The sequence below is a fragment of the Lissotriton vulgaris genome, chromosome 2_1 (assembly GCF_964263255.1).
Source record: "Lissotriton vulgaris chromosome 2_1, aLisVul1.2, whole genome shotgun sequence".
Classification (NCBI taxonomy): Eukaryota; Metazoa; Chordata; class Amphibia; order Caudata; family Salamandridae; genus Lissotriton; species Lissotriton vulgaris.
The window spans coordinates 304,694,146-304,718,008 of record NC_141687.1 but is presented as its reverse complement, the minus strand read 5'-3'; the positions used below and the strand labels follow the sequence as shown (position 1 = coordinate 304,718,008).

Here is a 23,863-nt window from a genome sequence, read left to right as displayed (position 1 = left end):
AGAAGAAGACCTAATTCTTTACAAGACTATGTCTAATCTTTCTTTTTCATTTTTCTTATTTTTTCATATAAGGGAGATGTGTTACATTCCAATCAATATATCTCTTTCTCCTTCTCCTTTAAGTGCATGCGACTGGTTATGTTTTCTAATGTATTCCAAGTTCTTAACAGAGCTTTCTTCATGTAACATTCTGCTCTGATTTGTCAGTTGTATCCTGATGCTGTTGTACTTGGTTCCTATGCTCTGCTGAGAAATAAATCTCTTTGGATTATACATTTTACTTGAATTATTACAGTAATGCATACTACCCCTATTTATGTAAAATATAATAATTAAAGGTTAGAGGAATTTTCCATTTTAAGCATTATTTGCATTCAAACAATTTCCATGTAGCAGTGAGAAGAAATATTGAGTCAAAATCATCTACATCATTTGTTCAAGAAAATACCATTGAACAGATCAAAACATGTCTTTTAATCCTTCTTGACCTATCATCAGCATTCAACACAGTCAATCACAAGCTGTTGCTAGAATGTCTGGAAAATAGGATGGGCTTTTCAGGGAAAGTTCTAGAATTGTTCAAGTCTTTCTTGAGGAAAAGAATACAGATATTTCTGGTGAATCATAACCTGTCAGCATCTTCCCCCACTATTCAACCTATATATGAAACGACTAACAGATATACTCCGCCTTGCCAACATCTTTTTCCACATGTACGCTGATGACACTCCGATTTACATTAAGATTTCATCTTTGGAGGAAATCAAGTCAACGAATCGAGCATTAAGTGCAAAGATGCTATGGTTAGCTAATAATCAGCTCAAACTAAACACGCAAAAAACAGAATTCCTTCTAATACCTCCCACCAAAAATTCGCTCACTGTAAAAGAATGGACCAACTTTATCACCGGACTTAACTGCACCCGAACATTGTGGATTCAACCAAATCTTTAGAAATTACTATTGATCAGAGCCTGAACATGCAAGCCCACATCAAAACTTTATCTAAGAATGCACATTTTCACTTGAATTACATATATAAATGCCAATACATTAGGAAATTCAAACCATTATTTGAAACAGCAGACCACAAAATGGTAGTCCAGGCATTAGTAATTTCGAGGATTAAATACGCATGCACTACACTTTCAGCACTTCCCAAGATCACAATAACTCCTCTAAAAGCCTGCCTCAATGCAGCAACAAGTCTTATAACAGGTTAAAAGAATTTGACCACATTTCTCCTCACCTGAAGGCCCTGAACTGGCTACCATACGAAGCCAGAATTCAACTCAAAATAGCATGTATCACACACAAAGCTTTACACCTCAATACACCAAGGGATCTAGCTCAGAAATTGGTGATTTCTGGTGTAATCAGATTTTCCAGGAGCGCCAGAGATCTACTACTGAAGCCACTGATGTTCCAGAAGAATAAAACGTATGACAAGCATTCTCGGGAGAGGCTCAGAGAATCTAAAACTCGCTACCTACAAGCATCAGAAGATTACCAAACGCCGCAAGATTCAAGAAAGAAACCAAGATCTTTGTAATATGCAAATTCTTTCCGTAACCTTTTTCCGTTTAATCTCACAGTCTCACCTATAAACTCTTGCTTAATCTATGCATGAGCATCTCTTACCAAGGTCCCATCTCACCTTATATTTATAGGGGTTTAAATTCCATTCCATGGTACTAACAAAGTAATATGCAATATTGGATCAGCTAGACTTGCATTCTGTGAATGTGCCTAAATCTATGTTTCTGAATTAAGTTACTGTTACGGTTTTTAATTGGTTATAAGTTGTTAAATGCTTTCGAGCAAAATGTACTATAGAAATTAAGTAGATACAGCTTTACTGTGACGCGCTCTGATGCCCTACAGGGTCAAGTTCCCGCTATATAAAACAATAAAATAAATACATAATAAATTGTGAATCTCTGAATTTACTGAAAACTTTCATCCTATGTTTTCACCCCAGAATTAAACGTAGTCAGCTGTAAATGTAAATTGTAAATTGATACTTGTATAGCGCACTACTCACCCGCAAGGGTCTCAAGGCGCTTGTACGAATACCGCTATGGAACCCATCCTGGCTTTCCCTGTGAGGCGTCCACCCCTGGGCACCCCCAAGGTGGAGGCCAGGCATCCTTAGAGTTGTGGGGGCCGTTGTGGAGATTAAGCAAGCTATTGCCCAGAGTTGAAGAGTGGGACTCCATGATTGGAATAGGCACTGAGGCGAGAATTATCAGGTCCGTGGAATTTTGAGCCCAAGACCCGCCGAGACGGGGAATTGAACCCTGGTCCCGGGCTAGACCTCTGCATCAGGGTCTGCCGCTCTAATCATTGAGCCACACTTCTCCACTGTTGAAGACATGCTTGTTGACTGCTGGCCACTTACATTCTAGCTTCAGTGATTCAGGCAAAAGCTGATGATAGCTTGCTTTAAATGTGACTTTTTCAGCTAAAGACGAAAATCTCACAAGAATGTTCAGCAATTGGCGAACTTGTGTAGTCTGCCACTGTTAGATTTTTTAAGGGTTTATCTTAGTTGAGTTAATTTTTTACATATCTCTTTAGATTTATGATATCTTAGCCCTTTTTTATCTAAGCACTGGAGTTGTTATGGTTACATCTAAAGTTACAGAAACAGGCAAGGCATTACAAAGTCTTAGGGCCTCATTAGGATCGCGGACGGACTTGCGTCCGTCCGCGACCCCAGAGGATGAGGGAACGTCCGCATGGGCTGCGGCGTTCCCTCATGTGCGATTAGGATGTGACCGCCACCCTGGCGGTCACATCCTGGATATTTAACATTGCGGAGGGTGCTGCTTCAAGCAGCACCCGCCGCAATGTTAAAAGTGCATGTTTAACATTTACATGCACAAAGCGGCAGGCATCGCGCGGTGCCTGCCGCTTTGTGCATGTAAATGCTGTTACCCCCCATGTGCACCCCCCACCCGCCAACACCCTGGGGGCCCGCAACGGGCCCCCAAAATCAAAAGTACACATGCTTTTCCACGGCGGGAAAACCGCCGCGGAAAAGCATGTTTAGAAATGCTTCCTAATTTGGCTGGCGGTGTCTGACAGACACTGCCAGCCAAATGAGAGCTTTTCTGCCGCGGTTGTAATCCGACCGCGGCGGAAAAGCAGCGGACAGAAACCAAGACCCACCAGCCATCGTAATGCGGCGGTGGGTCTTTGGTGAGTACGCAGAGGATTTTCCGCCTCCTCCGGGCCGGAGGAGGCGGAAAATCCTCCATCATAATGAGGCCCTTAGTGTGCACTATAAACATTTGCTGTAGTATGTGTGATCTTTCAAACAAAATTGTTATCCGCTTCTCTATGTATTTATTAGGCCACTTATGGTGAATTTTATGTTCCCAGTGAAAGGTAGTTTTGTGTGCAGTCTTCCATTTTGTTAGTGATGTATCATGGTGTTCCATATTTGCTCCGTTAGGTTAAAGAAATCACCCGAGATATTAAGCAGTTGGATCATGCCAAGCGTCACCTGACCACCTCTATCACAACACTGAATCACCTTCATATGTTGGCTGGAGGAGTCGACTCATTGGAGTAAGTATTTTGTGATTTTATGATGCTGAGGAAAAGGGTCAGCCTTTTAACAGCACTCACATTACAGGAGCCTCTGCTCTCATTTGAAGCGGAACATATGCATTTTGTAATTTGCTGGCAACTGGCACTATGACAGCAAGTTATTCCTTGAATACATTTTTTAACAAGGAAGTTCTTTCCAACAATACTGCTTGATCTTTACCGGAAGATCATTGTGGGTGTAACAGGTGGTGTAATGCTTTTTGTGGGGGAAGCAATCTTGAATACTTTTCTTTGAACAGTTTTTACAGATAGATTATCTTGAATAACAGGTGATTTTCCATTGGAATATTCATCCTAATACTGTGAGATGCTGGCTCTTAGGTTGTTACCAGGGGGGGGGGTGGCACCAACTTTATCCACAAGGCGGGCAACTGCTGCCACAGCTTGCAATGGTGGCAAAAGTTCTCTATGCCTGCATCAATGAAAAGCGGAGTAGTAGCCTACAGGTTTCTTTTGATCTCTATGATCCTGTACCAACACCCATGAACCAAAGCCCACTTTTTCCTGGCAGTAGAGCATGAAGGGTTTGTTACAGTAAGGCAGTCCTAGACCAGGAATAGAGGATAATGCTTGTCATAGTCACAAACACTTGTGCTGCCTCCATGGACCAATACAACAGTTCAATGAAAACCAATGTGATGGTTCAAGGAAGTCTTCCTTTACAAAAGTTTGGAAAGGTTTAACAGTGTTTATTAATACCAATATTCATGGGTGCAGTGATTTGCCCTCCTCAATAGCGTGCATACAAGAGAGACTGTGACTCATTTAGGCAACTTATGAATGACCTATATATGGTGTGCAGAAAGGTACCTTTTTCCCCACTAAGATGTATGACCGTGATAGTAAACAAAGTGGATATAAAACTGTAATTTCTCTTTAGAAGCTTTATATCCTTTCTTTTCTACTTCAGTGAGAATATACAGGGAGTCAATCTTACATTTGTCAAAGGAATCATAGGCAACTAACAGATTATCTGCATATTGAACTAAACTAGATCCCCCTGGGAAGATGAGGATGTTCAGATCGTTCTATAGTGCTTTAGATGGGTGTTTCAGTAAAGCCATATGGTGGAAGGCACGTAATAAAGTATATCAGACAGATTGCGGTATTACATTTTTACAATTTTCATCAGGACTTTTATTTGTTTTACGTAGGGCAGCTAAAACGTAATTATTATTGCTTTGCAGCACATTCAAATAGACACCTTTGCTATTACAATACACAGTTCAGTTCAGCCTGTGTAAAAGAACTCTCCTCAACAGGTTTGCAGGAGAGGTGAGGCTTAACAAAAAGGCCAGGGCTTTGGATATGGAATCTATGATATAGTGTGGGATGCTGGACATTAAAGACAAACTACAACAATTGATATTTCCAAGAAGAAAGAGACTGCAGAGATCTTTGAAGGAGATCAGCTGGCACCTGGCTTGATGAGGAATGAGGCGGTTTTCAGTTAAGTGATAACAAATCACAACCATGGCCAAATTTGATCTACAGGAATCAATTCGTTTACAGCATAACTGGCTCCTCACGGGCAGTTTTTAAAAGTAGGGTATCGGCTTTGGCTAAAGTCAGGTTTATTTTGGGTTGATGCTGGGCTCTAGTGGGTTAGTTAGGACATCTTTATTCATCATGGTCAGTCAAGGTCTGCCAGTATTTGTAAGTGAGGGTTTCCTTCCCTTTGTGGCCTTTTCCTCCTAATTGGGACCCTCTTAATAAGACACTTGACAACTTACCTGTGCCTACTAATTGCAGGTTCACCCTTTCATTGTGCAATCGAAAAGGAAACAAGAGACTTTCACAGTGTCCAATCATTAACAGATTGCAATGCCCATGATTGCCATGATCTAACTTTACTTTGAATATTTCAGCAGACCTGGATCAATAGCATTAACGTCACCTTAAAAATACAGAGTGATTGGCAATGACCCTACACAGACTTTAGTATTTAGGTCTACTGACATCCCAGTAGTCCCTGCTAATGCTCCATGATTTTTTACCGATCTGGTAGAGTTGGTGGAATTGTAGGTGTATATTTTGCATCTGATAGGGACTTCTAGCTACAGATTCCTTACCTTAGAATATTTCCAGCTGTCAGACTGGACTCGGACATTTTTAGCAATCCCCTTGTGCTCCGGTAGGTGGCATCATTCGGCTTCTTGTGGCCTCGTTGGCATCATCTCCGCCAGAAGTGACATGCTCGGTGCCTATATAGGCACAAACCCAGAACGCTGACCACTGTTCCTTCTTTTCTGAGTTATCAGCATTGATATGGAACAATCTCCTCAGTTGCTCTTTGACTGACTTCTTTCGATGTTTAGTCCATATTCTTTCTGAGAGATTTCCACAAAGAAACCCACGAGTTTCAAACCTTCTGAAGTCTGTAATAGACATATTTCTGTGATGGACCCCGCTTGTTATGTCTGTGGTGCCTGAAGAGGGACCACGACTCCACGTCATGTTCGCTGTGTAAGACTACGAACTCCAGGCCCTCCATGAGTTGACCATGAAGTTCTTCTTCTTATTATTATTATTAGTATATGGGGGGTGGAGGGGGGTGAAAATCTGGTGCAATTTATGTTAAATTCTTGGCAGAATGAAGCATGGTTTCCGTATATAGTTATATTACTAAATCGTTGGTTTAGGTGTGAATTGATAAGAGTAAGGATTGGAGTTAACCCTTGTTATACAAATAACAAGATAATAATGGAAATGATCTAACCCGGAAGAAATTGTACATGTGAGTTGAGCACAAAATGTGATATTTTGCACATTTTAGTGGTTTGTTTAAAGGTGCTGCCCTTGCTGTAGAACTTTTTACTGATATGCTTTATTTGGAAATTGCTATTGGAAAGTGTATGACTGCAGTTAAAAAGGCCCTGAATGGGCGATCAAGATTAGTTTAGTTTTTAGGTAATTTATAACAATGAGGTATAATGGAGTTATGAGGTTGGTGTAAATATAACTGTGTATTTTTAAGATATCTTGGCTTTATTAGGGTTTTAGTAGATTAATTTTAATTGTGGTAAATTGTTTATGTAAATTTGAGAATGCACATTATAATGTGGTTATATTTTTAATTTGTGTGTTATGTAAAGACCGTCGTTCTAAATAAGCCTTTCCTTGACTTGACTTGACTTCTCCGTTCTGCTCCCATTCTTCAGCCGATGTAAGGGAACAATGTCACAAATCCTTATCTTGCTCACAGACGGCCCCTGTGCAACCGGCATTGGAAACTGGGTCCCTTCTGCACGTCTCTAAATTTCTTGAAGCCGACACGACCACCGCCCAGCTTTGAGTTTAATGTGCAAGGAGCCTAATTTTTAGGTCATTGAACCCCTCTGCAGCTCCTTAGGTCCCACGGGTTGTGGAGGGTCTTCGACTGGGGCTTTGCCTGCGGGTCCGCCCTCAGGGCCCGTCGACCCTTTAGGAAATTATGGTAGTTCCGGGTCGGCCCCAGCCGCGACTTTGAGAACTCCTTCAGAGACCATTCGAGGGACCCCTATCCCAGTGCTGTGGATGCTCATTAGCGTCTCCGACCAGGCCCACACATCCTGAATTGGAGACTGAGCCCTATTTCACTGAAGGGCTTATTGAGGAACATGAATAGAGTGTAGCTGAAGATCTCAGTACCTACACTGACCATCTAGCAGAGTCCATAGATGATGATAACTGATATGAAGACCTGGCTGGTGCCAGTGGTATGGACACCTCCCAAGACACTGGCATCCTCTTTCCTCCCACAGTGGGTATGGAGGAATGGGCTTCTTTTGCAATAGTGGTCCACAAGGTGGGTGAGGTCCTGGATGTGCAACTGCCCACAGTTCAAGTGAAAACAAATGTCTAGACAGAGATGCTTCTATGGGGGTATCCCCATCAGAACCCTTACTACTATCCAATAAAGCCCTCAACGATGTCCTTCTCAAGCCAAGTGCAAGCCCAGTGCAGGCCCTACTGGATCGCTACCATCACCCCTCGCCCAGTGACCCAACCTTCCTCTCCTGTCACCCTATCCCTGAGAACCTCCGCTTCCTAAATCAATCCTGGCTCGTTCCCTGCCACATCACCAGATAGGGAATCCAAGAGGCTGGGTACATTCAGTAAGAGAATTTTCTCTTCTGCTAGTCTGGCACTGCGGTCTGTGAGGACTGGGGGCTTATTGGGCTGTTATTCCCATACTATGTGGGATACGGTTGCACAAGTGCTGCCTATGGTCCTAGATGAGGTTCAGGCAATCCTCTCCCAGTCTATTGCTGACTGGTGAAAAGCAGCAAATTTCACGATCAGATGCGGGTTGGGCTTCGGTACAGCAATTGCTTCTTCTGTGGCACTTTGAAGTCGCACCTGATTGAAGAATACTATCTTTTCAGGGTAATTTCCAAGGGATGCTTATTGACGTGTCCTTTGAGGAAAACATCTCTTCGGAGACTTATTAAGCCTTGAAGAGATTCAAGGACAGTAGGGCCACTAATAGGTCGTTAGGGCTCTCTGTCTTAATTCCCATCTGTCGCTATGGTAGGGGCTATCAGCCATGTCCTTTCCCCCCTAGCCACCACGGCCAGCAGGCTCAGTGCTTTTGCGGCCATGGACACAGCTCACACAAACCTTGTAGTGCCCAAAGCCAGTGGTCCACCCAATCTGCTCCCCTGACGGCAACTGCACTCTCAAAGCCTCTTTAGTTTGCCCTCCATCCAGCATGGGCATCTAGTTGGGGGCAAAGCATGAGGGAGATTACAACAGACAAATGGGTGCTCCAGATTGTCCAACTGGGTTATGCCTTCCTATGCCAATAAACTGTGCCATCCCTTTCTCCGTCCCCAGATTGGCTGAAGGAGGACCACCTTGCGTCTTGCGGCAGGAAGTACTGCATCTACTGGCCAAAGGAGCTATTGAGAGGGTGCCAGTGTCAGAAGTAAATTGTGGTTGCTATTCCAGCTACTTTCTGGTACCAAAAAAGGGATGGATGCTTCCGTCCTGGGGATGCTACCCTCATAGCTGCTATTACACATTCCTCCCCAGTGCTGCGCTGTCCATTAGAACTAGTGCTGAATGGACGTTCAATGGTCGTGCGCAGCACTGGGGAGGTAGTGCTGCCGTCGGCCAATGCACCGAGGCAGCACTTAAGGGGTTAAAACGTACAACAACATTGAAAAGAAAGTGAGGAAGGTGGCAATGTTTATCAACATGCTTTAGATGATCTTGATGCCCATTTCTCGCCCATTGTTTGTGTTGCTGTTGACTGTTACAAATTTTCAAGGAGGAAACAGGGTAAAGATGAACGCATTGATGACTATGTAGCTGCTTTGAACAATTTAGCCTTAACCTGCAGATTAGGGCAACTACAAGAGGAATTTTTTCGTGATCAGATAGTCATGCATGCCAGCAATCCAAATATACAAGACAAACTCTGGGTGAATGGGGAATCCTCTTTAAAGGAAGTTGTTGCTTTGGTTAAAAAGGCAGAACTTACAGGCAGATGTGCCAAAGCAGTGTTAGATGAGCCTGTGTTAGTCAATGCCATCAATTTATCCAATGCTAAAAAACTGAGGAAGAAAGTTAATACTTGTGAAATCTCCCATGATCATTACAAGAAAGGTGAACTTCCTAAGTCCAAACATAGAATGGAGAAGAGTTACAGCATTAAGAACAAAGATTTCTCTGAACTCAAATGTTTTCGCTGTGGGTCTCCCTCCCATTTAGCTGATTCCGTGAAATGTCCTGCCAGATATCAAAAATGCACCTCATGTGGTTTGACAGGTCACATTGCTAAAGCATGCAATAGAAAATCCTTCAGTCAAAGCAAACATGTCAAACACATTCAAGAGGAGAGTGACTACGGAGGAAAATTCTGAGTTCTCTGATTCTGATAGCATAAATTACGTATTCTCCATTGAATATGATGTTCTGGAACTCACACCCACTAAGAGGAAAACACCAATGTGTGATGTTAAATTGGGTGGGGTGACAGTGAACGTTATGACTGATTAGGGGTCTCCTTTCACTATAATAAATTAAAATGTTTGGAAACAACAGTTCACAGATAAAATTGGAACATCGCTTGAAAAATCAAATATCATTGCTAGAAGCTACACAGGCAACAACATTGAGTTTTTAGGAACTTGTGAATTAGAGTTTGAATTCAAAAACAGGAAGGCAGTTTGTAGACTCTTTGTTGCTAAGAAAGGACCCTTGGTACTTGGTTGGAGTGATCAAGCTGATCTAGGCATAATTCTCAGCCCCAATAGTGCTGACCCTGTTTTGTCTGTCGACGAGTCGTCCACCATCCACAAAGAATTTCCAGAAATGTTCTCTGGTAAGGTTGGTTTTCTTAACAGTTTTCAACATAAAATTGAAAATTAAAAGACTCTGCCATCCCTTGTATTCACGAGGTAAGACATTTGCCAGTTTCAGTAATCAAATGATGTTCAACTTGAGCTGAACAGATTAGTCAAAGACGGAATAATAGAAGAAGTGGAGTCTTCTGAGTGGGTTTCTCCCTTAGTGGTGGTTAAACGTCCGAATGGGAAAATCAGACTTTGCATTGATCTCAGGGATCTTAACAAAAACATAATTGTTGATCAGTACCCGCTTCCACGCATTTGTGAAATGTTTAATGCTACCAATGATATGCTTGTATTCTCTATTATTGACCTAAAATCTGCATATCACCAAATTCCCCTACATGTGGACAGCAAGAAATACACCACTTTTATCAACCCATTTGGTTGTTACCGTTTTACCAGGGTACCGTTTTGTTTAGCCTCGGCCGCTGTGCTCTTCCAAAGAGTCATGACTTCTATCTTTGAAGGCGTAGACGGTATCAGGTTTTTCCAAGTTGATATCCTGGTCATGGGTAGCAACCAATTGGAAAATGACACACGCCTTAGGCAAGTTTTTAACAAATTGAAAATGCATGGATTAACTGTGGAGTTAAATAAATGTAAACTGTCCCAGAACAAGGTAGTATATCTAGGGCACACGATCAGTCATGAAGGCATCAAACCCAAACAAGGCTTAGTCGATGCCATTTTGAACGCTCCTTGTCCTTCCAGCAAAGATGTTAGAGCCTTCCTTGGTCTAACTGAATATTATTCGAAATTCATTAGAAATTTTTCAGAAAAAATGTACAATCTAAGACAATTACTAAAGAACAGAACAAGGTTTGAGTGGGCCACGGATTGTCAGAACACCTTTGACACAATCAAGAAAGAAATCGGTAATGCACCTTTTCTTAAAGGGTTTGACCCTAATGCTTAAATATGTGTCACCACTGATGCTAGCAACAGAGGTCTGGGTGCTGTGCTAGCACAGAAAAACACCTCGAACAATGAATGGGTTATAGCTTTTGCTTCGAGATCACTCACCTCTTCTGAAGAGAAATACTCAGTAATTGAGCGTGAAATGTTGGCCTGTTCATGGGCGCTCAATTACTTCAGGGCTTCCATTTGGGGATATAATGTACATCTGCGCACGGATCACAAACCCTTAATCAAAATCCTTTCTGCCTCTGGTTTGCAAAATGCTTCACCGAGATTAAGCAAAATGTCTATCAAACTATTGGATTTCAACTACATTGCTCAATATTGGCCTGGAATCAAAAACAAAGTGGCGGATTTCCTGAGCAGACTACCTCTTCCACACGATGATATGGATACCCAAGTTGATGATGAAAAGGTGGCACTGCTATTCAACACTGACCTTGATGGAATTTCTATGGAGGAATGGGAACAACACATGTCTCGTGACTCTGCACTCCTAGACATTTGCCGATTTGTCAACACTTCTTGGCCTGAGAAACGTCCCTTCAAGAAAATATAAAAGGTTTATTGGGAAATAAGAAATGAACTCAGTTGTGAAAATGGTGTGTTGTACAGGATTGGCAAAGCCATAGCCCCCATCACACTTGGAGACAAAATTCTGAAACTGTGCCACATTGGTCATCTTGGGATTTCAAAGACTAAGCAAAGGGTCAGGACCAGTTATTGGTGGCCTGGTATTGACAAGCAAATTGAAATCAAAATAAGAAATTGTGTGGAATGCTCTGATTCGGATAAAACCCTAAAAACATCTAGGGTTCCCCTCACCAAAACCCCATGATGGCATGAATGAAATTAGGCTTAGACATCTCGGGACCCATTGAAGGACACGACGGAGAGATCAAGTATATCTTGGTTGTCATAGATCACTTCTCTAAGTGGCCAGAGATTGAAATTGTCTCGGATATTGACAGCTCAACGGTCATTTCTTTCTTAGACAAGCTGTTCTTGAGCGAAGAGCTACCCAAGTATATCCTCACCGACAATGGTCCCCAATTTTCTTCTGTAACATTTAAATCTTTCCTTGAGAGAAATTGCATCACCCATCACACCACCTCACTATATCATCCGGAAGGAAATGGTCTCACCGAACGCTTCAATCGTGTCTTGAAAGGACACATACAATTGTCAAGAAATGCCAACCTCAACTGGGAAGAAGAAGTATTCAAACTCATCTGGGCCTTGAGGATCTCCCCTTGTGCCAGCACCTGTACTGCACCTTTCGTTCTCATGAGAAGCAGACAGCCCCTGAGTATAGACCTAGGATGGATGCCAGCTTCTAAGCAACTGGAATGGTCACCAGACGTCATCAGGAACAACATTATCAAGGCGCAAAAATACTACAAAGCATGGTACGATTCCAAACATAGTGCAAAAGAACATGCATTCAAAGTTGGGGATCTGGTCAAAGTTCGCTTGCAAAAAAAAAGTAAGAAAAGGAGAAAGTAGATTCACCGCTCCTTTTCGCATCAACAAACTTTATAACAATACTGCCAGACTTAGTGATGGGAAAGTATGGCACATGAGTAGACTGGCCAGATGTCATTATGAAGCCAATGTACACAATCAACTTCAACATAACTCTTGCTGCAGAGATTTGTGGATTGATTTTGATGGGACTGGTTCAGGGCATAGTTCCATGTTTAGAAATGTAGTCACACACGATGTTCCACCCATCACTGACTCCGCTGGTTGTCACTCTTCAGACCAGTCTGTTGAAGTCAGTCCTAGCTCCCCGATTTCCTATCTGAGTTGCGACGGTGGCTCACACTCTGACTCTGAAGCCAGGTCGGACGGTCACGGTCTCAGTGGTAGGTTTGGTAGGACTGGTAATGATTCTCACTCTGACTCTGAAAATGTTTCTGTTCCCCACAGAGTCATGGGAAGGCTAGGGAGAACCATACACAAACCCAAACGTTACAAGGATTTTGTTTGTGATTGAAACTGGTTGGAGAAACATTCTTTATTTCCTAATGTACATAACATTGTGTTATTTACTTGTTAAACACTCAAGAGAGGAAGATGTGTTGTGTTGCATTACTTCACCCTCTCGTGCTTCCTGCGCGAGATGGTGACACCCTGCTCTCCTACGCGAGAGTGCCCATTGTCTCCTCTCCCCTCCCATTGGTCCCCATTGGTCCCCCAACATTCCACCCTGCCTTCCATCCCTCATCCACTCCCAACTGTCATGATTATGATCTCTGCCTTACCTACCCTCTGGTGTGGCGCTGTTGAAATAAACATAATAATTACCCACTGACTTACTTCGGTTATTACACCTTGGTCTTTGATTAATCATCCTGTTCTTTACGCCACACTTTTGAAAGTCTTTATTTACATTCAGAACCACGTCCTATCATGGTGCAAGCCAACCTGAATATGAAGTTCATGTAATTTTGTGATTCTTAAAATATCCAAGGTTGTTTTCCAGTATTTGATGACTAGGAAAGATTACCTATCCAGCCTATCCAGTAAACATTCTTGGGAAGACACTTCTTCTGTCCAGGCCCTTTTGTTGGTTTATTTTTATCACAGCTATCCTGAAAACCTCAAGTGAAAATCCTTTATTTCTAAAGAATACATTCCTATATAAATATTACATAGACTGCATTTAACATACACAATTGAACATATAAAATCTATACAAAACAATTCCAACGAATCCACCGACACAACAAACAGTGTGACATTTCGGATTTCAAAAGGGGGCCATCCATAATACTTACCATGTACCACCTACCTTGTACCGCATAGGATGATTACCCATACGGAGTTATCCCTGTGCACTGTATGTACATGTATAAATACCATAATAAAATAAATAAATAAAAACTCAACAAAGTGCATATCTAATGAAAAACATCGAAAGCAGTTTACTCTGCCTAAATCTCCAAAGTATTGTTGGTTTGGACCTTCTGATATTACACAAGAACAGGACCCTGTAATTTCATCTGATAAGCTGTCCTCGTGTGAGGGAAGCTAAATTATATATCCCTACTGAAAGAGTACTAACACTAGAAATGGCTCCTTCTCCCAACCCGATGCACAATTTGTTCTGCACGCTTTATATTCGAAGCGTTGAAATCAAACTGACCTCTTTGTTTGAAGATTGAACTATCTGAAGATTGGGGAACTCCTCATTCTCTGGTTCGCCCATACGAGTTAGTCAACGTACCCTTTTGTAACAAGCAAGGTGCCTCGTTCCCATACATTCAAAACTCGCCTGGAAAATTGTCTACTACTGAACTATACTGCTGCATCCGGAAGCGATGCTCTTATATTTCTGGCACGTGGTTGAATGGGCACTCACATTAGTACCACCTAGGCATTCCCCTTGTGCCTCCTGAGCTATGACTCATCGCTGCCCTTTAGGATGTCATCGCCCCTACTGTTAGCCCCACTCCTTCTTTTCTTTGTACCTCTGTTATAATCTGAAAGTTATTACACCCACCCTATTAGCTGCATTATATACTATGACGCTTTCTACCAGAAGTCGTTACTACCCAATATTGTTACCATTTGTGACTTTGTTCTGTATTGTTCCCTGGTCAAATAAATACTTCTTTAAATTACAAATGCACAATTATTTTGTTTTCTCTGTTAAGTGCGTTAACATCCTCCTTCATTATGTGAGTGATATAACTAGTGGGAGAAATGAACATTGGATGTGAACTTATTGAGTGAGTGCGGGAGGGTGCAAACACATCTACAGCATGAGTCACTGGCCAACCACCTACAGGCATACCATCATGCGGGAGGTCTGGGGGATTTCCTCTTTTGTTTTGTTCCTTCTTGGATTATTCAGAGGTAGAAAGCTGTTAAGGACTATTCAAAAAGATAGTACTGAAGATAAAGATAAGTTTTATTCCCTGCCTTGTGCTGGGTCTTTCATTAGACTGCGTTATAACATGCTGTGCCCCTTTCTACCACTGGTCCTTCAGGCTCAATGTATTTATCAGTGAATCCCTTTTTTGCCATATAAAATAGAAACCTGATGCTGTAAAGAAATAAATGGGGTGATGGGCAGACATAGATAAGGTAATAAAGAACAGAATATAATGATGGACCCTTCCTAGAGTCAGCACCTGACTAACTTTCTCCCCGTGATATTCGTTGACCCTTGAATTAATTAAGGGGATTGTGTGCACACTGGATGGCACCCATCATCACTATGCCTATTCCCTAGGGAATTTTAGTGCAAATAAAACAACCGCAAAGGTGCACCACAAAAAGCATAACAATAAGTGCAAATGGTGTTTAAGCACAATGAAGAAATATTTCTCAAAGAGATGTTGATGGTCTTCTTTTAATCTTTATTTTCAGTTAGCAGTAAAACATATACAGCCGACGCGTTTCGTCCCAAGCTGGGACTTCTTCAGGGCTTTGAATTTATGATACGTCGCTTTTGGAGAGAATGTGAGAGGAACCGGGGTCCAAGGGTCGCCTTCCCGGATACTGTAATCCTGTTGTGTATTAGTTCATTCCACTGTCGAATTAACAAAGATGGACTGTAAGCATGCTAATGGGTGATGAAGGCAGTGCTTATCACGGTTCCTGGGTGGTGTAAACGGTCTTGCCACCTTAGTTTTGTGTCTGTCTTAAGCCGTCTGAGTCATTTATAGAGCTAGTGGTGGACTGAAGGTCCTATTTGTCCAAGGGAGGAGGGTGTAGGCACTGTGTTCCAGCACCCACAGCGACGTCGCTGTGGGTGTTTCGTCGGGACGAGGGCTGTGGATGGGCGCCGGCCGTTTTACCAGGAACGGCCTGCTGGAACACAGTGCCTACACCCTCCTCCCTTGGACAAATAGGACCTTCAGTCCACCTCTAGCTCTATAAATGACTCAGACGGCTTAAGACAGACACAAAACTAAGGTGGCAAGACCGTTTACACCACCCAGGAACCGTGATAAGCACTGCCTTCATCACCCATTAGCATGCTTACAGTCCATCTTTGTTAATTCGACAGTGGAATGAACTAATACACAACAGGATTACAGTATCCGGGAAGTCGACCCTTGGACCCCGGTTCCTCTCACATTCTCTCCAAAAGCGACGTATCATAAATTCAAAGCCCTGAAGAAGTCCCAGCTTGGGACGAAACACGTCGGCTGTATATGTTTTACTGCTAACTGAAAATAAAGATTAAAAGAAGACCATCAACATCTCTTTGAGAAATATTTCTTCATTGTGCTTAAACACCATTTGCACTTATTGTTATGCTTTTTGTGGTGCACCTTTGCGGTTGTTTTATATAGATAAGGTAATACTACTTTCGCTGTAGTGAAGTGGAGTGGCACCCCTGGCTTCTCAGAGTCTCGTCCAAGCAGGGTGGTATGCCACTTAACTAGATAGGCTAGTTCCAAGCCTTTTAATTATGCTGCTAAATATGCAAAATTCCACATTTCAAGTTATGCAAAATTTCGATAAATTTCTTGAAAAGTTTGCATTACAAAGTTTTGCATCGTTATTTGCATGCAGGAGAGACTTGTTTGTGCAGAAAATGTCCCTTGCACGTATTTCAAAAGACTTTAATGCAATTTGTTTTCTTATTTATTTATTGAAAAGTTTTCTATAGCGCGAACAAGACCCTTGGGTATCAGAGCGCTTAACATTACATGAGGTAGATTAGAAACAAGTCTTGTAAAATATACAGAGATCACAGTAAAGAATTTAGTTAGATATACTTCCACAAAGGGTTAATGAGGGATAATAAAGTAAGATAAAAAATAAATGAAAATACAGTGCAAGGTTAACAAGCATTTGCAATGAAATAGGTCTCGCATTTGGAAAGTTTGAGGTATTGGTATTGTAAATGACAACTTTTTTATTTATGTGTTGGTTTTGAAAATAGCGAAATGAATAGCTTTGTCATTTACAATGCCAATAGTTTTAACTTTCGCAAATGTGACACCTATAGCATTTGTAATGCAATATGTGTTGTATTTACATGACTTGTATGTATTAATATTACAAATAACAATGGCTTTTATTTTTTTTAATAATTAATACTTAAATAAAAGTTATTGTAATTTATAATGGAAATAGCTTAAACGTTTGTAAATAACTTTTGGGAAGATTATGTTCAGTGTATTTTATTGTGATAAATCCAATAACAGAAGTGAAATATTAACATCTTTTTGTGACATTTGTAATAAAGCTTGAAACATTGAGCGAACATATTAGAACCAGTTGTTGTTGAATGGTTGCACAGAGTGATGCTGTGGCGTTCAGTGGTTCTGAGTGATGCTGTGGCCTTCAGTGGTGCTGAGTTATGCTGTGGCCTTCAGTGGTGCTGAGTGATGCTGTGGCCTTCAGTTGTGCTGAGTGATGCTGTGGCATGTTGAGTGATGCTGTGGCATTCAGTGGTGCTGAGTGATGCTGTGGCATTCAGTGGTGCTGAGTGATGTGGTGGCGACGAGTAATGCTGTGGTGTTCAGTGATGCTGTGGTAGCGCCTGAGTGATGCTGTGGTGGTGCTGAATAAAGCTGTCGTGATGCGATAGATAGAGGGAGGGCGATAGATAGATCGAGTGAGGGCGATAGATAGATAGAGTGAGGGCGATAGATACTGTAATTATGTGGCGTGTAATTATGTGGCACAGAGTGGTATTTGGAGTGTATGGTGCGTTGAGCGCAGTGTAAATATGTAGCATATAATTATGTGGCACTGAGTGGTATTTGGAGTGTATTTTGCATTGAGTGCAGTGTAATTATGTAGCATATAATTAGGTGGCACTGAGTGGTATTGTCTGGAGTGTAAGTTGTATTCAGTAGAGTGTAATGATGTGGCATTGAGTGGTATTTGGAGTGTGTGTTGCATTGAGTGCAGTGTAATTATGTAGCATATAATTAGGTGGCACTGAGTGGTATTGTCTGGAGTGTATGTTGTATTCAGTAGAGTGTAATTATGTGGTGTGTAATTATGTGGCACTGAGTGGTATTGTCTGGAGTGTAAGTTGTATTCAGTAGAGTGTAATTATGTGGCATTGAGTGGTATTTGGAGTGTGTGTTGCATTGAGTGCAGTGTAATTATGTAGCATATAATTAGTTGGCACTGAGTGGTATTGTCTGGAGTGTATGTTGTATTCAGTAGAGTGTAATTATGTGGTGTGTAATTATGTGGCACTGAGTGGTATTGTTTGGAGTGTATGTTGCATTTAGTGCAGTGTAATTAAGTAGCATATAATTATGTGGCACTAAGTGGTATTGTGTGGATTGTGTGTTGCATTCAGTAGAGTGTAATTATGCGGCGTGTAATTATGTGCCACTGAGGGATATTTGGGGTGTATGTTGCATTGAGTGCAGTGTAATTATGTGGCCTGTAATTATGTGGCACTGAGTGGTATTTGGAGTGTATGTTGCATTGAGTGCAGTGTAATTATGTGGCATGTAACTATGTGGCACTGAGTGGTATTTGGAGCTTATGTTGCCTTGAGCGCAGTGTAAATATGTAGCATATAATTATGTGGCACTGAGTGGTATTTGGAGTGTACGCTGCATTGAGTGCAGGTGAATTGCAGTGGTGGTGGTGGTTGTGGTGACTCCTGGGCTTGCATCGGCGACCCATTTGTATTGTTGGCACAGCTCGCTATTCACAGAAAACGTGTCTTCCCTTTTAGAAATGAGAGGCATTCGCCCCCAAGGAGAGACGTGTTCTGGGAAGACTAAGGCGAGAGGGCGCAGGGGGAGGGTGGCATGGAAAAGAACAATACAGATCGAGTAAACATGGAAATGGAAAAAGGAAGGGTGTTGAGGGAAGGACAAGTGGGAAAAAAACGGATCACTGGGGAAAAAAAGAGCAGGAGGGTGACAGCGAATGAGAGGAAGAGACAAGCCAGAAAAGGGCGCGAGACTGAAAAAGATAGAATATGAAAAAGAGGATAGTCAATTAGAATGAAACTGAGGAGAAAACGAATAAACAGCGAAAAAAGTGTAAAAGAATGGCAGAGAAATGCAGGAGAGAGAAATGAAGTAAGAGGCAAAGAAACTATGAGAAAATAAAATGCGGAGGTAAGGAGAATGAGGAAGATAAACTGAGGAGCGATAGTAAAGAAAACAGGAGGAAGGCGAGAGATGGAAGAGTACGAGAGAAGATAAATACGAGTCAGAGGCCAACGACGAGAATACATCAGAGAACAAGCGATGCGCGCTCTGTGCTGGGGGAGGGGGAGGACCATTAACGGAAGGGGGCGGAGATGAGAAATTCAAATTATATGGCTGTTTCTTACAGGCTTCATTGCTCTCTGCCAGGACGAGCACTGTGTAATTATTATTCTATGTCGTATCTGAAACAAACCTATTTTTACCAAGTAATTTTAATTAATGTAGTGTGCTTGTATGTATGACCCAGCAGTTTGTGCGCATATAGAAATAAATAAATAAAAATCTCCTTTCATATAATTTTCCTGTTCATGGCTGTTATCTACACAGCGCATTCTTTATTTTTCCATTGCCGAGCCTTTTTAAACCTGATAGACTGAAGAGCAAGGACTGAATAATCTCGGCGTCGACTCAACAGCCTGTGATTTTGGGCAAATCACTTAATCTCCCTGTGCCTACAAAAAATTAATGCATCCTTCTGTAATGTAACGGGTGCTCGTGTGAAGCGCTCAGATACCTTCAGGCCGAGTTCGCATTACAATAAAAAAACAAGACGACACATATCTTCTTTATATAATAATATAATTCTGTTGTTAAATGAGTGTACGAAATGCATTGGGGCAGAAAAATAAAAGGGAAACGAAGCGGGAGTAAAGTGTGCGTGAAAAGGAGAAGGCTGTTAGTGCAAAAAGTTTGCGGCTAAGTTTGTATGAGAAGCAGGAGGTGTGAGAAAAGGTGTGAGGGGGGAAGTGAATACTTGGGATCTGCGAAGGCTCTGTGTGAAAGGGAACTGTTGACATATGTCACAGCAACATTTGATATAGACGGATTTACACACTTCATAATGTGCACATACATGTGTAGTGTAAAGCGCTCTGACACCCTACGTTGGGATGAGTAACGCTTTAAAGGAAATTAAAGGGGGCGTGGCCAAGATGGCGGGCTGAGCGGTCGCACTTGCCGAGAGCTCCCGGACCCCTGAATTCCTGCACCGCTTGGAACCGCTGATTCCCCCCCGGATCAAGCGGCAACTGAGCCTGGTGCTCACGGTGGAGGTGTAGAGAGCCTGCTGAGCCTGGTTTGCGCCGTCGGGGATGAGATTTTGGCCGGTGAAGCCCAGGTCGGAGCCCGCTGAACGGCCCGAGTGAGAGCTGGAAGCCGCGAGTCTCCCAACCCTCGGAGCGCGACGAAGCGACCGGCCTCCGAGGTGTGAAGCCCGCAGCGGTGCATGAGCTGTTGGAGTGGGAGTCGGCGACGGCTCCGCGAGCGGCTCGGAGTTGTCCGACAGCGGCTGTACGGAGCGGAACGGAGCGGAGGTGCAGAGCGGAGGCGGAGTCGGCATCACCTCACTACGCCAGCCCGTGGCTTGACGAGGCCCGCTGGAGGAGATCGCCTCGGCTAGTTATCTGTGCGGGACTGTGGAACGAGTCTCCCGGGGAAGATCTTTCCCTGAAGCAGTGGACCCCGGCGAACGTTGCCTTGTGACTTAGCCCACTGGCCGGATTTCTGGATCTCAGATCGGAGATGGAGAGAGGGTCTCCATCTTGGGCGTTGTCCCCTCGACACTACTGAGCGGCCATTTTGTGAAGTTCGGCCGGGCAGCTCGGCCCTCCTGGTGCTCTTTGTGTGGGCTGCTCCCGGCTGGCATATAGCTGCTTTCTTTGCTGTTCAGTGAGCCTCAGTGTCCGTTATTAATCTACAATGTCGAATGCCAGGGGGCAGCGACGGGGCGACCGGACCTTGCCGGAAATGCTGGGACGGGGCGCCCTACGCAGCGGAGGTGCCCAGCCTGCAGCGACCTCCCCGGCACCAACCAGGGGGGCAGACGGTGGAGAGCCCCCGGTGACGAGGTCATTTCTCGAGTCCCTGTTTAGCTCCCTTCGGGAGGACTTCCAAACACTCAAGCGTGAGGTGGCCGGGGAAGTCCGCGAAGTGAGGAGAGAGATGGACTCCCTGGGGGACCGTGTGAACACAGTGGAGGAGGCGGGTCACTCCAGGGATGAGGAGATCACCCATCTGCAGCAGGAGGTCCTGCGGCTACGGGAGCAACAGATTGAGCTACAGGCCCACGCCGAGGACCTTGAAAATCGGTCCAGGCGGAACAACATACGGGTCCGCGGTGTGCCGTCTGGTGAGGAGGGTGAAGACGTGACTGCATATCTGGTGGCCCTCTTCCGTGCGATCCTGGGAGAGTCGGAGGACTTTCGGATTCGCATTGACCGGGCACATCGGGTGGGTCGCCCCCGCAGAGCCACGGCGCCCGCTCCGGACATTTTGGCCTTCCTCCCGAACTTTCCCTTGAAGGAGCGGATCCTCCGAGAGGCACGAGGGCAGCAACCTTTCCGATTCCGGGACCACCCTGTGACCCTGTTTCAGGACTTATCCACAGTCACGCTACAGAAGAGGAAATCCTTCAAGATCGCCACGGACTTCCTTCGAGAGCATGAGACACAATACTCCTGGGGGCACCCTTTCCGTCTGATCTTCAGGTGGAACGGTGTCTTGCATCAGCTTCGGTCCCTTCAAGATGTCTGCGCGGTGTTGGGCCTCACTGCATCGGACACAGATACCCCGGCCCCACGGCGGAGGCGCAGCACTCGTAATGGATGGCAACAAGCTGAGGGGGGGGCCTCTCCTCTGGCGGAGCGCCCGGGCTCGCCTGCAATCCGGGCAGAAATGGCGGCTGCCATCCAAGAGGCCTCCAGAGTGGCGGCGACTGGCGAAGTGGCCTTGACGGCCTGAACTCACTCCGGGGGGAGTCTACTTTAGCTCATTCTTATTGCAGGTGCGGGGTTCCGGGGGGTGGGCTGGGAGGAAGGGCGAGTGCTGGAGGTGGTGGCTGAACGTCCACTAGGTTGACTTACCACGGCCTTGCCCGTTTCGGGCCGGACTGGGACAATGTCTTTTTTGGAAAGTTTGAGAAGCGGGGAAAGGGGTTGGGGCGGGCGGGCAGATGTTTTGATTTTGGGACCTAGAGGGGGGGCCAGTAGCGGGGGATGGTGTGGATTTGGTGGTGTAGGGGCAGGGGGGGGGGTTTTGGTTGTGGGGTGTTGGGGTTCGGGGACTGTACTGTGCCAGTGGTTGATTCAATGTTGCTCTGTTTTGAGGCCTCGAAGGGTGCCTTCTGTGTTTGCTGGCGGGGTTTTGCTTCTTGATATGTGCTCCTTGAACTCCCTCTTTGATGGCTCTTAAGGTGCTTACTCTCAATGTGAAAGGGCTGAATAATCCGGTTAAGCGGCGGGCAGTGTTATCCCTGTTGGAAAACTCACAAGCGGACATCTGCCTGTTGCAGGAGACCCATTTGCTGGCTAAGGATTGCTCGCGGATGCGTACCCCCAAGTTCCCCACACAGCTCTTCTCCTCTAGCACCTCCAAGACGGATGGGGTGGCCATTTTGTTTTCTAGAGGGTTCAGGGGTGAGGTCGTGAGCAAGGTAGCAGAACAGAAAGGGAGACTTCTAGTATATAGGATTAAGGTGGGGGGCTTAGCACTGACTGTGGGCTCCGTTTATTGCCCCAATGATCATCAGGACCAATTCTTACACAGGGCCTTGGACGACGTTGCATCCACCTCTGATAGGCACATAGTGTTGGGGGGTGATTTGAACCTGGTTTTCGACGCGGCGCTGGATAGGTCTGTGCAGCGGCGCCATCAGTTGGGTGAGCTTTCGGGCTCGATTCGAACTCGACTTGAGGAGCTGGACCTGCACGACATGTGGCGCCGCCTCCACCCCACCACCCGCGCATACTCTTACTTCTCATACGCCCATAGATCTTATGCGCGCTTAGACCATCTCCTAGTGTCGGGCCCACTGCTTCTTTTGGCTTCGAATGCGGACATGGGGGTCCTCTCTCTTTCTGACCACGCTCCGGTGGAGGGCGTTTTTACTCTTCCGCCGGTGGCTCGGCCGAGGGGGGTCTGGAGGCTCCGAGACACGCTTTTGCATAGGCGGTCGGTGGTGGATCAGATCAGGGCGGCCATTTTGGCTTTTCAGACCGTGAACGATAATGGGGATACTTCCCGCGCGACACAGTGGGCAGCCCTAAAGGCCGTGCTCAGAGGCGAATTTATCGCGATTTCCGCTGCCGAGAATAGGGACCGACAACTCAAGAGAGATGAGCTTACCCGGCAGGTGAGGGAGCTGGAGCAGGTTCATCACAGGACAGGGGCCCCCAGGGTGTGGAGGCAGCTGAAGGCGGCGCGGAAGCTCCTGGCGGCCCTTGACACAGATCGGGCGGAGTACGCGGTGCTCCGCCTGAAGCACAAATATTACACAGGGGGCGATCGGTGTGGGCGGCTCCTGGCTAACAAACTCAGGGTGCAGCACCAGCAGCACCGAGTGAAGGAACTACTGGACCCGGCCGGAGGCAGAGTCACGACCGATGAGCACATAGCGGACGTCTTCCGCGGCTTTTATGCGGACCTCTACTCCGGGGAGCCCCCTTCGGCCCAGGCTGAGGGGGACTATCTGGACTCGGTCCCGCTCCCGTCGCTGACACAGGATCTGGCTCAGTATCTGGAGCGTGACATACGTATCGAGGAGGTGGTCACGGCGATATCCCGGCTCAAACTGGGCAAGGCCCCGGGACCGGATGGCTTCATCCCGCTGTTTTACAAAACCTTCTGTCAGGAACTGGCGCCTCTGCTGACTCGCCTCTTTAACTCCTTCGCAGAACCGGGAGCCATCCCCTCCGAATTTCTCCAGGCCACGGTCTCAGTGATCCCTAAGCCGGGCAAGGACAGGACCGCCTGCGGGTCCTATCGTCCCATTTCGCTGCTGAACACTGATTTGAAGGTGTTCACCAGTATCTTAGCTGCACGCCTGGCGTTGCA

At 44.9% G+C, this 23,863-nt stretch overlaps 1 protein-coding gene across 1 annotated transcript in view; it reads left to right on the top strand.

Annotated features, from left to right (window-relative positions):
- VPS53 (VPS53 subunit of GARP complex) overlaps window positions 1–23,863 on the top strand; it is a 947,455-nt gene that overhangs the window by 310,061 nt on the left and 613,531 nt on the right. Inside the window, exon 6 of the mRNA XM_086954994.1 lies at window positions 3,461–3,576. Within this exon, the coding sequence (XP_086811120.1) occupies window positions 3,461–3,576 (116 nt within the window). The remainder of the gene's footprint in view (window positions 1–3,460; window positions 3,577–23,863) is intronic.